This window comes from Poromitra crassiceps (assembly GCF_964638095.1).
Source record: "Poromitra crassiceps genome assembly, chromosome: 14".
Classification (NCBI taxonomy): Eukaryota; Metazoa; Chordata; class Actinopteri; order Beryciformes; family Melamphaidae; genus Poromitra; species Poromitra crassiceps.
This window is the reverse complement of record NC_139633.1, coordinates 11,320,898-11,335,897: the sequence shown is the minus strand read 5'-3', so window position 1 is coordinate 11,335,897 and position 15,000 is coordinate 11,320,898. Positions and strand designations below refer to the sequence as shown.

At 46.2% G+C, this 15,000-nt stretch overlaps 1 protein-coding gene across 1 annotated transcript in view; it reads left to right on the top strand.

The window, feature by feature from the left end:
- Positions 1 to 14,412, top strand: part of bcl11aa (BCL11 transcription factor A a) — a gene marked incomplete at its 5' end in the record, with an annotated part of 85,726 nt that extends 71,314 nt beyond the window's left edge. The window contains one exon of the mRNA XM_083650608.1: positions 8,483 to 14,412. Coding sequence (XP_083506734.1) covers positions 8,483 to 10,731 — 2,249 coding nt within the window. The 3' untranslated portion in view covers positions 10,732 to 14,412. The remainder of the gene's footprint in view (positions 1 to 8,482) is intronic.
- Between the last annotated feature and the right edge of the window lie 588 nt (positions 14,413 to 15,000).

The window sequence follows — 15,000 nt, the reverse complement described above, 5'->3', positions numbered from 1 at the left end:
CTGTGATATTTCATTTATCCTCATTTCTGACGCCTGGAGGTTAGAGGTCAGGCTCAGCTACAGAACAGGAGCTGGTAGGGATTCAGTGTCTTGCTCAAGAGCACTTCAGTATGGTTAGATGCCACCGGGTTTGGACCTGCATTGTCCAGTTGAGGGGACACTTTGTGAAACCACTATAGGCCACCCTGCCTCCCCATTGGTTTGGCAGAATTTCAACAACGCGATGCTGTCTTTCACTTTATTGATGTGTCAATAAATGCACGTGTCCCTCCCGACATTATAACACGTCCCAGGTGAAGAGCATGTCAAGGCATCCCGCTGAAGGTGACGCAAAAGGTGAGGTGCTGAGCGGCGATGGCCAGATGTAAATATAAGCAGGACATCCTGAAAGCCGGAGGCTCGGATGAGAAATCCCAAATTGTATTAAGGGACATTGTCCCTCTCTCCCTGTATGCGTAGCTAATCCTGTTTTAGCTGTGTTCCATTACCTCAATTACTATCATCTCAGCCAGAGGTGGACCCGGCCAAGGACACCACCGGAGAGCCAACCATGGGTGGAGAGAGAGGGGGTGGGGGAGGATGGGACCGAGCTGGGGAGGAGAGAGTGCAGTGTAGAGATACAGAGGGAAGGAGACACGGAGGAGGAGGAGGAGGAGGAGGAGGGAAAGAAGTGGTGGAGAGAAAGGTGTAGCGAAGGACGGATGATGGATAAGAGGAGCTATGGGAATGGACAGAATGAAAGGGAGAAGATGGGAAGGCGAGGGGGGGGGGCTGACAAAATGATACTGGCAGAAAGAGATGTTGTGGGCTACTTAGGGATGGATAGAATTCATGCAGGAAATATATCATAAGATGGTGGAAGCATGGGATGCCTTTTTTGCATTCTAAAAAATAATTTTTTAAAAACGTCATCTGTTCGAATTTTATGTCATTCATTCATAATTTGACAGTCAACATCGAAACAAAAATGTTTCTGAGGAAATAAACCCTGCCTATTCAGTTTGTGCTGGAACGTGAAGGGTTACATGAAGCAGCCACTTTGTCAGCCTATCAGAATTTGGAGCTTCTGCGTTGCTGGGTAGAAAATGCAGCTGTCTGCAGCTGTCTGATTGGCTCACCACCACCCGCTGTGAGTTTCACAGAGGGCTGTGTTTCGTAAGTGAAGGAGAGAGTCATTTCAAACGGTAAAATCGGCGATCATATCCTCCCTGTAACTGGGGTGGGCTCATATCCTCCCTGTAACTGGGGTGGGCTCATATCCTCCCTGTAACTGGGGTGGGCTCAGTGAGCGCTCGCTTTATGACGGAGTTCTGGAGTGCTTTTTAACGGTCCGCCTGTGGTGTGTTCCATAAAACGCTGGAGGCTCCGGGGAGCGTTACCTCAAACACACAAGGCGTCTGACAGAGCGGCACACTGAGACGAGTTTGGAGTGAAGACGGGCTGAAATGCATAAAAGCTAAAAGAAATTCCTTCTTTAGGGTCTGATTTGATATTTCAATTTCATATTGCATTGCATTTTTTAAACGTGTAATTTTTAGATTGGATTACACATGAATCTGGTTGAGAAGTTATAAATGCAACTATATTGCATGTTGTCCCTTGAAAGGGTAGATATAGCCTATATGCCACTGGACAAACCTGACCACAGACGGGTTTTAAAAAGCAGATTTACAGCAATGGGGAGCATCGTAGCCCCAGACCCCTCTAACATTTTAGAAGAATGACCCTTTATAAAGATTTTTGATGGCATTTCTCTTGTATTAGACAGTTCACAGTGGAAAGAGACAGAGATGATGGGAGAGAGGAGATGTAATGCAACAGGGCTGTTTTCGTGGTGGATACCTCAACTGAAGCACCAGGACAAGGAAGGTCTGTCCTCCTATACTGTAGCTGTAACCAAGTCTGAGGGATGGAATGATGCTAATCTAGCTTCAGAATAGGACAGGGCGACTGGCATTTCCATATGGTATGGTGGCTTAAGGTGATTTGCAGAAACATAAAAACCATTTCCATGTAAAAAAAATAAAAAAATAAATAGAGCCATTATTGTGAGTGTGTTTTGGGCTGTGGACCATTCCAGCTCCAGTACCCTAACTAAGAACTCTTGAAGGACCCTTTTTTAATCAGCGTGCATGTCTCATCATGTCCAAGCTTTGCAAAGACAGTTGTTCAGAGTGGTACACTTCCTTTTTAGAGGGAACACACACGCACGCACGCACACACACACACACACACACACACGCACGCACGCACACACACACACACACACACACACACACGCACACACACACACACACGCACGCACGCACACACACACACACACACACACACACACACACACACACACACACACACAGGGCTGGTGAAACATGAGCCAAGCTGCCTTACTGCCTCGCTCTCCCCTCTAACAGCACATAAGTGTCTGGGCGATGCCCTTGTCTTAATAGGGCTTAATGCCTGTGCGTGTCACTGTAGCATGGCTGCTAGTGAGTGTGAGGGCATTTGTGGAGCTGTGCACGCGTGTGTTCTCTGCACCCTCTCATAGACATTTACCCCATGTAAAGAACTGGATACCCTTTGTTATTTAGCCCCATCCTGCCTTCCCTTCCCTTGCCTGCCTCTCTCACCATACATAGAGACACTGTGGAGCGCGTCATCATTCAGAAACCACGCCCAAAACAGGGGAAAACAAAAACTCCCCCTGCCCAATCCTGGTGTTCTCCTATGTCACGTGTTGCACACAAAGATCATATATACGGAAGATGAACACTCCAACTTACTTCCTTGACAGCTAGATCCACATTTTTGTTCTCGCCAATTCTCAATGGCTTCCTTGTTTTGCTCGGGAGTACAAAAAAAATGTAATTGGCGATTTGTTGTCTGCGCAGCCCCACCACACAACAACAGCTTTTAGCTATGTTTAGTTCAAGGAAAATGACGTTGGTGTTTGGAAGTGAATGGAGAGCTTTCCCCCGTGATGGGCGTGGCCTATTTCATGCAGTGTCTCTATGCTGTTGCCGAGCTTAAAAGTTGCAGCGCCTATTTGTCACCTCAATCTGAGCTGAAATCACAGGGAATATTTACTCTGTCCGTTATCCGTCGATCTTTCTGGCTTCGTTGGTCCACCTCGGAGGGCTGGAGTTTGCCTCTAATGAAGTGGCTGATGGGAGTATATTACAGAGAGACTGACTGGAGAAGCTCGCCTACTCTAAAATCCATTAACCTTACAGTCTCAGTCAGTATTCAGACAAGTCCTAGAGACGCATCAAAAAGGAGCGTATAGAGAGCCAAAGTGGAACGTCACTTCCTGCTTCAGCGCTGTCCCAGAGATTCTCATCCGCCATTTATTTCCCCATAGACATTTCCTAAAATGCTTATAAAAATGGTTTCACCTGTTCGAACCAAACGGTTCTGTACCCATCATACACAGATTTTGGTGCCAACTGGCCACGCCGAATGCCCACAACAACTGATGAGTAGTGTAGACAAAGACAGACTCGGCCCAACTGGGAATCCTAGCCAAATTCGGGGGAATAGTCTTGTAGTGTAACCTCAGCTTAAGACGGTCTAAGCTTACAACCCGTGTAGGCTACAGTATACAGCGCCTAAACCAGAGAGACAGCGTCCATAGTCGTACATTAGCTGCTACCTGCATCATTTTGTGAAATCAGGACCTGAATATCTTTCTGATATCAGCTCAAAACAGTTTCCAAAGCTGTTTTAATGATGTTGAACTTGCCTGCTCCATCGCCATCGATCAAATGTGGAGGAGATGGTTTCCTCGCTACGTTTCCAAACCCCGCAGCTTCGTGTGGAGGGAGAACATAATCCAACCTAACTGGCGTACATACGGGTCTGGTTTAAACCCGCTGTGAATTATGGGTTATGGATGAGGTTTTACCTTGGAGGAAAGTCCTTTCCCGCACCAAATGTCTGACCGAGGCAGGAAATGACTGCTCCCATGCGGTTATTGTTGATAAATGACAGTTCCTTTGAAATGTTGCCATGTGAAACGGAACCAAACCAATGCACCAAAGTGGTATCCGATCCGGTGATTCAGACTAAAGTGGAGACACACTTGAAAATGCCCTTACTGTCCAAGACCAGACTGCATCAACCAGAGGAGGGGGAAAGACAGAGAAAAGCGCCCCGGTCCTGATCATGCAAATGATATTCACAGGTTAGACCCTATGCAGGTGGCCACAATTAGTGGTAATTTGTGCCGATTTTAATGATCCATAATTTAGCAGCCTTTCCAAACTGTTGGTCATGTGGGATGAGTGCGTGCGTGCGTGCACATGCGTGTGTGCGTGTGCATGTGTGTGTGTGTGTGTGTGTGTGTGTGTGTGTGTGTGTGCGTGTGTGTGTAGGAAGAGAGAAAGGGAGGAGGGTGAAAGAGACATCAGCATACAGAGATGGTCAAATAAGCAAGACAAAGACACTTGCGCGCACCCCCCCCCCCCACACACACACACACACAGGCAGCTCTGCTATCTCTGAGAGGTGGTGCAGACATATAGCCAGAGCTCTGTAGGGACACAAAGAGTCTACAGTGGTGAATGGAGGGGGAGACCCCAAAGACAGACAGACCTCACCACCTCCCACCCATCCCATGCCCTGCTAACAGGATTACCCCCCCCACACACACAAACACACACACACACACACACACACACACACACACACACACACACACACACACACACATCCAAAAAAACATAACTCTCGTCACTTTCTCCCTTTGTCTGACTCTCTGTATCTCAGTCTCTCTCTCACACAGACACACACATGCACAGACACACACACACACACACACACACACACACACACACACACACACACACACACACACACACACACACACACACACACACACACACACACACACACACACTTGGTGTCATCCTGAACCCATTCACTCTTCTAGATAGTTTTGTACTCTTTAATATGAATTCTATCATTCGTATCGTTAATAATAGCTTATGCTTTGTCAGTATGTTGACAGGAAGCACACAAGATGTCATAGTGTTGAAAATCACACGTTTTTACACATACGCACACATAAGCACACACACACACACACACGGACGCACACGCGCAAACACACACACACACAGTTTTGCCTTGCAGATATTTGTCGAAGCATTTTTTTTTTATTCTGACCTCTGTGACCTTTCTGCTTATTAGAGGTAAATTGCAGTGTACTGCTGTGTAAAAGCTCCTCTGTAAACCACAATATCCTTTTAGCATCACTGCTCATTTGTTAGGTTCGTCCTGCCAGTCATTAGCAGGTGATATGCCACAATGTGTGTGTGTGTGTGTGTGTGTGTGTGTGTGTGTGTGTGTGTGTGTGTGTGTGTGTGTGTGTGTGTGTGTCTGTGTGTGTGTGTGTGTGTCTGTGTGTCTGTGTGTCTGTGTGTCTGTGTGTGTGTCTGTGTGTCTGTGTGTCTGTGTGTCTGTGTGTGTGTGTGTGTGTGTGTGTGTGTGTGTGTGTGTGTGTGTGTGTTTTCAACCCACCTTTCCATGCAACGGTTTGTGAGTCCTTATTGCAAAAGCATGCAAAATAGCTTTTTACCTCTAAATTATCTGGGATAATTAGCATCAATATTACAACCCCCCGATGACACTTAAAAAAAAATATATATATATATATATATATTACAGTATATCTCAATTTACTATTATGTACTGCAATTTTAGGTAGTTTTGTGGTCACATGTGTGGTTGTTGATTTAACTGCTGTGGCTGTTATTTCATAACTAACAGCATTACTACCCACGTACTGTATGAAAGGCAGCCATGCGTTATGATACAAGCCTCAAGCCAAACTTGGCAGTTTTAAAGCCCCATTCAGTAAGTTTTCCACTGCGCCCTCTGCGTGCATTAGTATCGATAACGATATCGCCGTTCAAAGTCAACAAAACACATCGCCAGAAGCTCTATGTACATGTTGTGACATCGGGTACTCACCACGTGATGAAATAATAATCCATAGTTCCGTGAAACATCATTTTCGTAGCAAATCCGAATCGAGTTACTTCCTCGTTTTCATGAACACAGCGCTTCCGCTGTACAGCGCATGCTTTTGTTTTTTCTTTTTTCTTGCTACGGGACGTGACAGACAAACTGCTTAGTCCCAGTGCTGGCCAATGGAGGGCGGTGTGGGATAAATAAAGACGAGGGTCTCCCCCAATCTACCATGTCCTGTAACTAAAAAGCAGTTATATTACAGTAAAAAAATTCAAAAATCTTACTGATTGGGGCTTTAACTTTTTTATTTTATTTTTGCTCCAAAGTACAAACCTGCTTTGTTTAATTTCGCTGTACCGGAGCTGTTTCCTATTTCAGTTCACACTGAATACCCAGCGGGTAATGGAGAAAAAAATGCAATGCAACTTAATGCAACTTAATTTATAGTCCTTCTCACCCCAACATTCTGATTTGTTCAAATTCTATACATTCAGGCGGTGTCCACGTCATAGACGCGTGGTCAATGGATCAGCGTGGAGGAAATCCTCCCATTTTCCCCCACGGCCACACACACACACACGCACGCACGCACGCACGCACGCACGCACGCACGCACGCACGCACACACACACACACACACACACACACACACACACACACACACACACACACACACACACACACACACACACACACACACACACTTTACCGGAAGTAACATTACCGACTGCATCTATACTAGGGCTGCAACTAACGATTATTTTCATAATCGATTAATCTGTCGATTATTTTCTCCATTAATCGATTAGTTGTTTGGTCAATAAAATGTCAGAAAATGGTAGCAAATGATGATCAGTGTTTCCCAAAGCCCAAGATGATGCCCTCATGTCTTGTTTTGTCCACAACTCAAAGATAATCAGTTTGCTGTCATACAGGAGTAAAGAAACCAGAAAATATTCACATTTAAGAAGCTGGAATCAGAGAATTTAGACCTTTAGACCTTTTCTCTTAAAATTGTACTCAAAACGATTAATCAATTATCAAAATAGTTGTCGATTAATTTTCTGTGGATCGACTAATCGATTTATCGATTAATCGTTGCAGCTCTAATCTATACTTAAATAGTAATAGGATATGCTACTGTACTGCAAAGGGGAGAGGAGTGAGGAGTGAAACTATGAATTGAAGCTTATTCGCTCATTTTAAGTCACTCTGGATAAGCGTGGCAGCTACATGTTGAAAATGTAATACAAATGTGCAGCGTGTGCGTCCATCCTGTGTGTGCCAGTGTGTCTGTTTGTACGCCTGCTTGTTCACGCTGGCCACTGTCGCCATATTGCGACACGCTTAACACTGGAAGGCTGTCAGCGGCGGAGGCGGCGGTTCGTTTATTATCTAATCTTGTAAATGAGCTGATGGCCGGCCGGCCGCTTCCCTAACGAGATTACACACGCATTGCATTGTGGGTCACCACAGGTCAGCATTGCCGAGGCCATTCAAAGGCAATTATTGTTTTACTGTAAATGTTCCTCTTGACGCTGTCGCAAAGTGACTTTGCATACCTCACTGAGGGAAGGAGTTGTGAGCCAGACGAAAAAGGGTTTTTCGTGTGTGTGTGTGTGTGTGTGTGTGTGTGTGTGTGTGTGTGTGTGTGTGTGTGTGTGTGTGTGTGTGTGAGTGAGTGTGTGTGTGTGTGTGTGTGTGTGTGTGTGTGTGTGTGTGTGTGTGTGTGTGTGTGTGTGTGTGTGTGTGTGTTCGTCAGCGAGTCTGTATTTTGGTAGATCAGCGGGAAGGTGAAGTGGTCGTCCGCCGGGATAGCCGTGCTTCTTTGTTCTCCTGCTGACAATGGAGTACTCACAGTCAGTCTGAAGGGAGAAATAATGTCCCAAAGCAGTCTGGGAGAAGAACAAATGCATGCGTACACACACACACACACACACACACACACACACACACACACACACACACACACACACACACACACACGCGCACACACACACACACACACACACACACACACACACACACACACACACACACACACACACACACACACACACACATCTCACATGCTACTCATGTGGGACATGACCTCAATAAGAGCTACTGTATGTGCGATGCCCTCAACACCATGTGCAGACCACTGTTAACAGACAGAAGTTACTGTAGGTCTGGGGATCAAATAAAACGTTGATTCAACTAAGTTGAACTGTATTGTCCTACATGGAATTTCATTCATTAAACATCACATATTAGTTAATGTTCACTGACTGTATTACAGTCCAAATGACTGTATGTATAACAGGCCAAATTGCAACGTTAGAAAAGAAGTTTGATCACAACAGTTGAAATGTCAATAGTAAAGCTGATTCTGTAATACATTCATCGCAGCTGATTCATGATATAAAACCGAGTACAGAAATCAGTTGTGCTCCATGTCTGCATGCATGATGTATTGTGTGCTGTTTGAGTAACTTATCTCTAACAAAAGTGTCTCTCTTCTCTCCACCAGGTAAGGAGGAGCCGACCACCTACACCTGCACCACCTGTAAGCAGCCGTACGGCAGTGCCTGGTTCCTGCTGCAGCACGCCCAGAACACGCATGGCTTCCGCATCTACCTGGAGAGTGAGCACGGGAGCCCGCTCACGCCGCGCATGGGCCGGCCCTCCTCCCTGGGCGGGGGCGCCGACTGCCCCTCCCAGCCGCCCCTCCACGGCCTCCACCTGCCTCCCGACGCGAGCCCCTTCAACCTGCTCCGCATGCCCGGCTCAGGCTCGGGCGGGAGGGATAGTGGCTTAATGGGGGGCGGAGGAATGGGTGGCCCCGGTGTCATAGCCGGTGGGGGCCATCATCATCAGCGTTTCCCCCCCACGCCGCCTCTCTTCAGCCCCCCTCCGAGGAACCACCTGGACCCCCACCATCTGAGCCCCGAGGAGCTGGCGCTGGCAGCCCACCACCCGAGTGCCTTTGACAGGGTGCTGCGCCTCAACCCTCCCCTGGCCCTGGACCCGCCTCCGGTCATGGACTTCTCGCGGCGGCTGAGGGAGCTGGCGGGCAACACCGCAGTGTCGACTCCCCCGCTGTCCCCCAGCCGGCCCAGCCCCATGCAGCGGCTGCTCCAGCCATTTCAGGCGGGAGGAGGAACGGGAGGCGCAGGGAGCACAGGAGGCAGCAAACCCTCGTATCTTTCCACCCCGCCCCCTCTCCCGGGCGCCATGCAGTCGCCTTCGGGCTCCCAGACCACTCCCACTACCCCTTTACCCTCCGCAGGGGCGTCGGCCTCCTCCACCACGCCCCTGAAAACAAAGTCTTGCGAGTTCTGCGGCAAGTCCTTCAAGTTCCAGAGTAATCTCATAGTGCACCGGCGAAGCCACACAGGAGAGAAGCCCTACAAATGTCACCTGTGCGATCACGCCTGTACGCAGGCGAGCAAGCTCAAGCGCCACATGAAGACACACATGCACAAATCCTCCTCGCCCAACACGGGCAAGTCAGAAGATGGGCTCTCAGCGGCCTCCTCTCCGGAGCCTGGCACCAGCGAGCACATGGGCAGCGCCAGCAATGCCCTCAAGTCAGTGGTAGCCAAGCTGAAGAGCGAGAACAACCGCCTGCTGCGCGAGAACGGGGAAGAGGAGGAGGAGGAAGAGGAGGAGGAGGAAGAGGAGGAGGAGGAGGAAGAAGAGGAGGAAGAGGAGGAGGAGGAGCCAGAGGAGGAGGAGGAGCAGAATGGAGAGAGGGCAGCAGGCAGGAGAAACAGCTACCACTTTGGCCTGAACCTGGAGGCGGCGCGCCATCACGAGAACAACGGCAGCATCGCAGGTCGCTTGGGCGGAGCGGTCGACGAGGGGCCCATCCCTCGCTCCCTGCCCGAGGTGATGCAGGGAATGGGTCTAGCCGCTAGCATGCACCACTTCAGTGAAGCCCTCCATGCACACAAGCGGAACGCCATGGCCCAGGAGAACCACCTTCACCACCACCTCAACCGAGACCATCACCACAACCGGCAGATGTGCGGGGAGGAGTCGGTGCTGGAATCGGACCGCGGTGGGGAGGGCTGCGTCTCGACAGTCAACGGGCGGGGGGCTTCCCCAAACGAAGCTGCCTCGGTGGGCCTCTCTAAGAAACTGCTTCTGGGCAGCCCCAGTCCACTCAGCCCCTTCTCCAAGCGCATCAAGCTGGAGAAGGAGTTTGACCTGCCCACCCCCACCATCCCCAACACGGAGAATGTCTACTCCCAGTGGCTGGCCGGCTACGCCGCCTCCCGACAACTCAAGGACCCTTTTCTGAACTTTGGGGATTCCAGACAATCGCCCTTCGCGTCTTCGTCCGAGCACTCTTCAGAGAACGGCAGCCTGCGTTTCTCGACCCCTCCGGGGGAGCTGGACGGCGGGGTGTCCGGCCGCAGCGGTACAGGGAGCGGGGGCAGCACGCCGCATCTGGGCGGACGGCCGGGCTCCAAGGAGAGCCGGAGGAGCGACACTTGCGAGTACTGCGGCAAGGTGTTCAAGAACTGCAGCAACCTGACAGTGCACCGGCGCAGCCACACGGGGGAGCGACCGTACAAGTGTGACCTGTGCAACTATGCTTGCGCCCAGAGCTCCAAACTGACACGCCACATGAAGACCCACGGCCAGATTGGGAAAGATGTGTTCAAGTGTGAGATTTGTCAGATGCCCTTCAGTGTCTACAGCACCTTGGAGAAACACATGAAAAAATGGCACAGCGACCGCCCCCTGAGTACCGAGATAAAGTCAGAGTAACGGGCCGAACTAATGGGACCGTGTCCCCCCCCCCCCCCAGCTATGTCCGCCATCAGTCCCCTGTTTAACCCCGCCTCCCTTGTAGATTTCCCCCCGCCCCCGACACACCACTTCCACCAGTCCGGTGGAAGCTTAAGACCATGTGCTCTGCACCAGCACACCCCGTTTCCATTACCCATTGAATGCATGATCTGTATCGGGGCAATACTATTGCATTGACGCAAAACTTCGAGCCTTTCTCTTGTGCAATAATTTACATGTTGTGTAACTTTTTTTTTTCTTTTTTGAGTTTTCCTTTTTCCATTTTTAAGAATTAGTCGGCATGCATAGTATGTTTTTTGCTAATCAAAAAAAAAAGAAGAAGAAAAGAACTTGTCCCTGGTTGGTTAGTTGTTGAGTAAATGTGTTGCTGTTTTCTATCTGTTCTGTTTCTTTCTTTTTTATCCTTCAAAAAGAGAAAAGACGAGAACGATACATCCATGCTGCATATACATTCTGTAACACATATCATGTACAGTTTTGTGTTGTGACATGGAAAAATGAACAGTCTTTGACTTGACCCTCTTCTGACAACCCTGGAAATGCACTTAAACCGGATCTTTCTAAAAGACACCATGTCCACACAGGGTTCAAGAGAATAAGAAAGAAAGACAAAGTCATTAATTGATTAATTAATTGGCTTGATTACTAAACTGAAAGTGGTGACAGCCTTCAAATTTTCTTTCAAAAAGACAAGGATGTGCTAAGAATTAAATTTGTACTATCATTTGGTAAAACAAAAAAGAGTGCCTTTGGTATTTCAAGACCGCATTGGACATAATCTCTAAGTTTGGGGGTCACACTAGATACTGCTAGAGGGTTCAAACCACCCAGTAAAGGTTCTTGCATCAAGCACCTGACTGCTCAAATGGACTGTGACAATTAAACTGATAACGAACGATCAGAGAATTCGAGTTAATCATAATTTAGCTACCTATTACATGTTCTATAGTATCTTTAATATGTGGATTTCATGGCACGCATGGTACAAGCAGTATTGTGTATATCTGAATTATTTGTAGTTTTGTTTCTGGTAAGGAGGTACTTTAAGATAAGAAGGTACTCTGTAACGTACAATCCTGAACTTGAGGGATAACGGCGCATGGCTGAGAGGTGTCATGTAAATCTGCGTTAGCACAAACCTACGACGCTGCTTAGATAATGTCAGTGTGTGGAACAATGCATAAAGTAATATATGAGCTCCGATCGAGGCTGACTTTATTTGAGGGCATTGAAATAACTACAAGCTAGACAGACAGAAAGATACGCAGAACTGGAAGCTGCATATTAGCTATAGGGGGAAATCCTAAGGCAATCGCGTTCACTTTACATTTCAAGTATCAAAACAGGGTGATTAACTATGAATTGCGGAAAGAAAGAAAGAAAGAAAGAAGAGAATAATCACTCAAATTAAATCTGTAACAGGGCTCTTGAAAAAAAGTGAAAATGAGATCATTTTGATACAGTACAGTATGCATAGGCTAAATGCAGGGCACATTTTTCTTTGTTTGCGATTGCTTTCGAACCCAAAAGGAGAGTTATTTTTCCTCGTTGAGTTGCAGACGTTCACCTAAGTACGTTTCGTAGTATAGCACTTGTCACTCTGCCTTGAGAGTACAGTAAGTAGGCGACCGGCATCTCTTACATTCTCCCACGTTGATGCAATGTTGGTTACCTGGGTTGAGTCTAAACAAGCTAGAATGTCAGTAGGACATGAAGTGCACTGTTTCAATTTTCCCAGTTTACAGGTTTACGCTTAAGGGGAAAAAAAAACACTGTTGAAATGCTGTCAGATGACGAGGGTCCCATTGTTAAAACCAGTAAAATATTTGACACGTATAATCTGTTGCCAGCCACTCCAGCCTCTTGACCTTTGACCTCTGTACCCATGCCCATTCACCTTTGGCCATTTTGTCTTTGCCCCGCCACCAACGTCTATACATTAGAAGTAAACAACACACGGTACCAGTGTTCCCACTTGGTCCAAGATGCTGGTCCCAGACCCGGTCACGCACCAGCATCAAACATCTGCATTGTTGTCAATGAGCTTTACTGTATTGCCGTTGTCATCTAGACCTGAATAATCTATAGACCTTGGTGGCGAGGTGACAAACATTCAAAAACGTGTTGCTCACACTGCAAGAATCTGTTTTTTTTTGTACAAATCTTCCTTTTACGTATAGATATGAAAAATGACCGTTTTTTGCAAATAACACTTCACTATGTTTTTAGGGGAATCTGTATTTAAGTTTTGTTGTCGTTTCTCTTTTCCTCAACGTCTTGGTGGTGTTCAAGACTCGGATCACAGTATATATGAAATGGTTAAAAAAAAAACACACAAAAAAGAAGAAAAAAAAACTGTGATGTTTTTTGTATTTTATTTTGCCTTGGCTCTTCACAGCTCTTCAGGTTGAAATACAATTTGCATTGGGGGAAAGGATTAAGATTATATATGAATATATAATAAAGAACTTAAATATAGGAAAATGCACACTCATGTCGATTCCTATGCTTAAACACATTTATGGTCTACTTTTTCTGTATTTCTAGAATTGTATTTGAATTCAATGTTCACTTAGAGTAGGCTCTATAGTATTTATATTGAGGCTCGTATTTTGAACTGTTGCTTGTTCTCTCTAAAGGTATTTACCTTACATACCTTTTTTGGTAGTGGAAAAAAAAACCAAGCTGCCACGGTATATTTTTTTAATTTGGCAGGATAATATAGTGCGAATTATTTGTATGTTTAAAGAAATAAAACGGAAAAACCCAATAAAAAAGCAGCTAAAGTATGTGGCATCGGGAGGCGTGTCGCGGGCCATAAGATGGCTGCCGCTCTGTATCCTGTCCACAGAGGTGGTTGTACATATCTTCTTTGGTTTTTGGTTTGGACCCCCCCCCCCCCCCCACTCCTTCCCCCCACGCCCTGCTGCCATTCTTGTATGCAGTAATGCAAGCTGACGTCGGCCTGTTCTGTTGTGTGCTTCTGTCTCTCTCACCTCCCCCCCCCCCCCGCCCCCCCCACACCTGACTACATTCCAACATTGTTACCGAGAAAGAGAGGGGGGGAAAAATCATAATAATATGCAGTACATGGATTACGGAAGAAGAAGAAGAAAAAAATTGCGTCAAAATAAAATGAATTAAAAGAAGAAATTAATGTTTTGCATTTTTTTCCATTGCCAAATACTAAATGGTGCTTTATATTTAGATTGGGTATACTTTCATATGCAAAGCATATTTAAAAATGACCCGGGGGATGTGGAGAAGCCTGCTTGAGTTGAGACTTTTTTGTAAATGGCAATGCGGAATATTTTGTTATCAGCCTTTTCTATTCCTGTTCTGAGAGCTGTTTGTTGTAACTTGAACTTGAACTTTATCTTTTACTATGGGAGTTACTATTTATTATTACCTATATGCTCTGTTCAAAACAGAGACATGGATGGATCCTTGTTTTTTTTGGTTTATTTTATTTTATTTTTTTATTTTATTTTCGGTTATAATATACTTTTTTTTTTCATGGTGGCCGAAGGTCATTGGACAAACCTAGCTCTTTAATTTCTGTTGTATTTGTTTGGGGTCTCTGTTCAGTTGTATTGGGAAAACCACTGTCTGTGTTTTCTGGCAGATGTCTGCATAATCCTGTTCACACACCCATTTTGTCCCTTTATCGAAAAACAATTAATAAAAAAAATGAAAGTATAACTGCACTTGTTGCTTATCTCGAGTGTGTGTCAACTGATCTCAAGTGTGTCTGTGGCTTAGCAACAGCTTGCAATAGAGAGCCAAAGTTACCGCCTACTTCCTGTTTCAGCACTGTACCAGAGATTTTCTTCCGCCATTTATTTTCCCATAGACATCTCATAAAATGCTTATAAAAATAGTTTTACTTGTTCAAACCAAATGGTTCAGATATTATTTAGAATCGGGAGAGACCATAGAACATTTCACTCGGACCAAAACTAAAAGAAACATCGAAAAAAAAATCTTTAAATCTGCAGTTTTTTACGTTTTGGTCAGAGTGAAATGTTATGTGGTCTCTCCTGTTTCTAAATAAATCTGAACCGTTTGGTTTGAACAAGTACAACTATTTTTATAAGCATTTTACGAAATGTCTAAAAATAAAAATAAATGGCGGATGAACATCTCTGGTACAGTGCTGAAGCAGGAAGTGACGTTTCACTTTGGCTCTTTATAGAGTGCTGCAGGAGTGACTCTTAAAACCTGCAT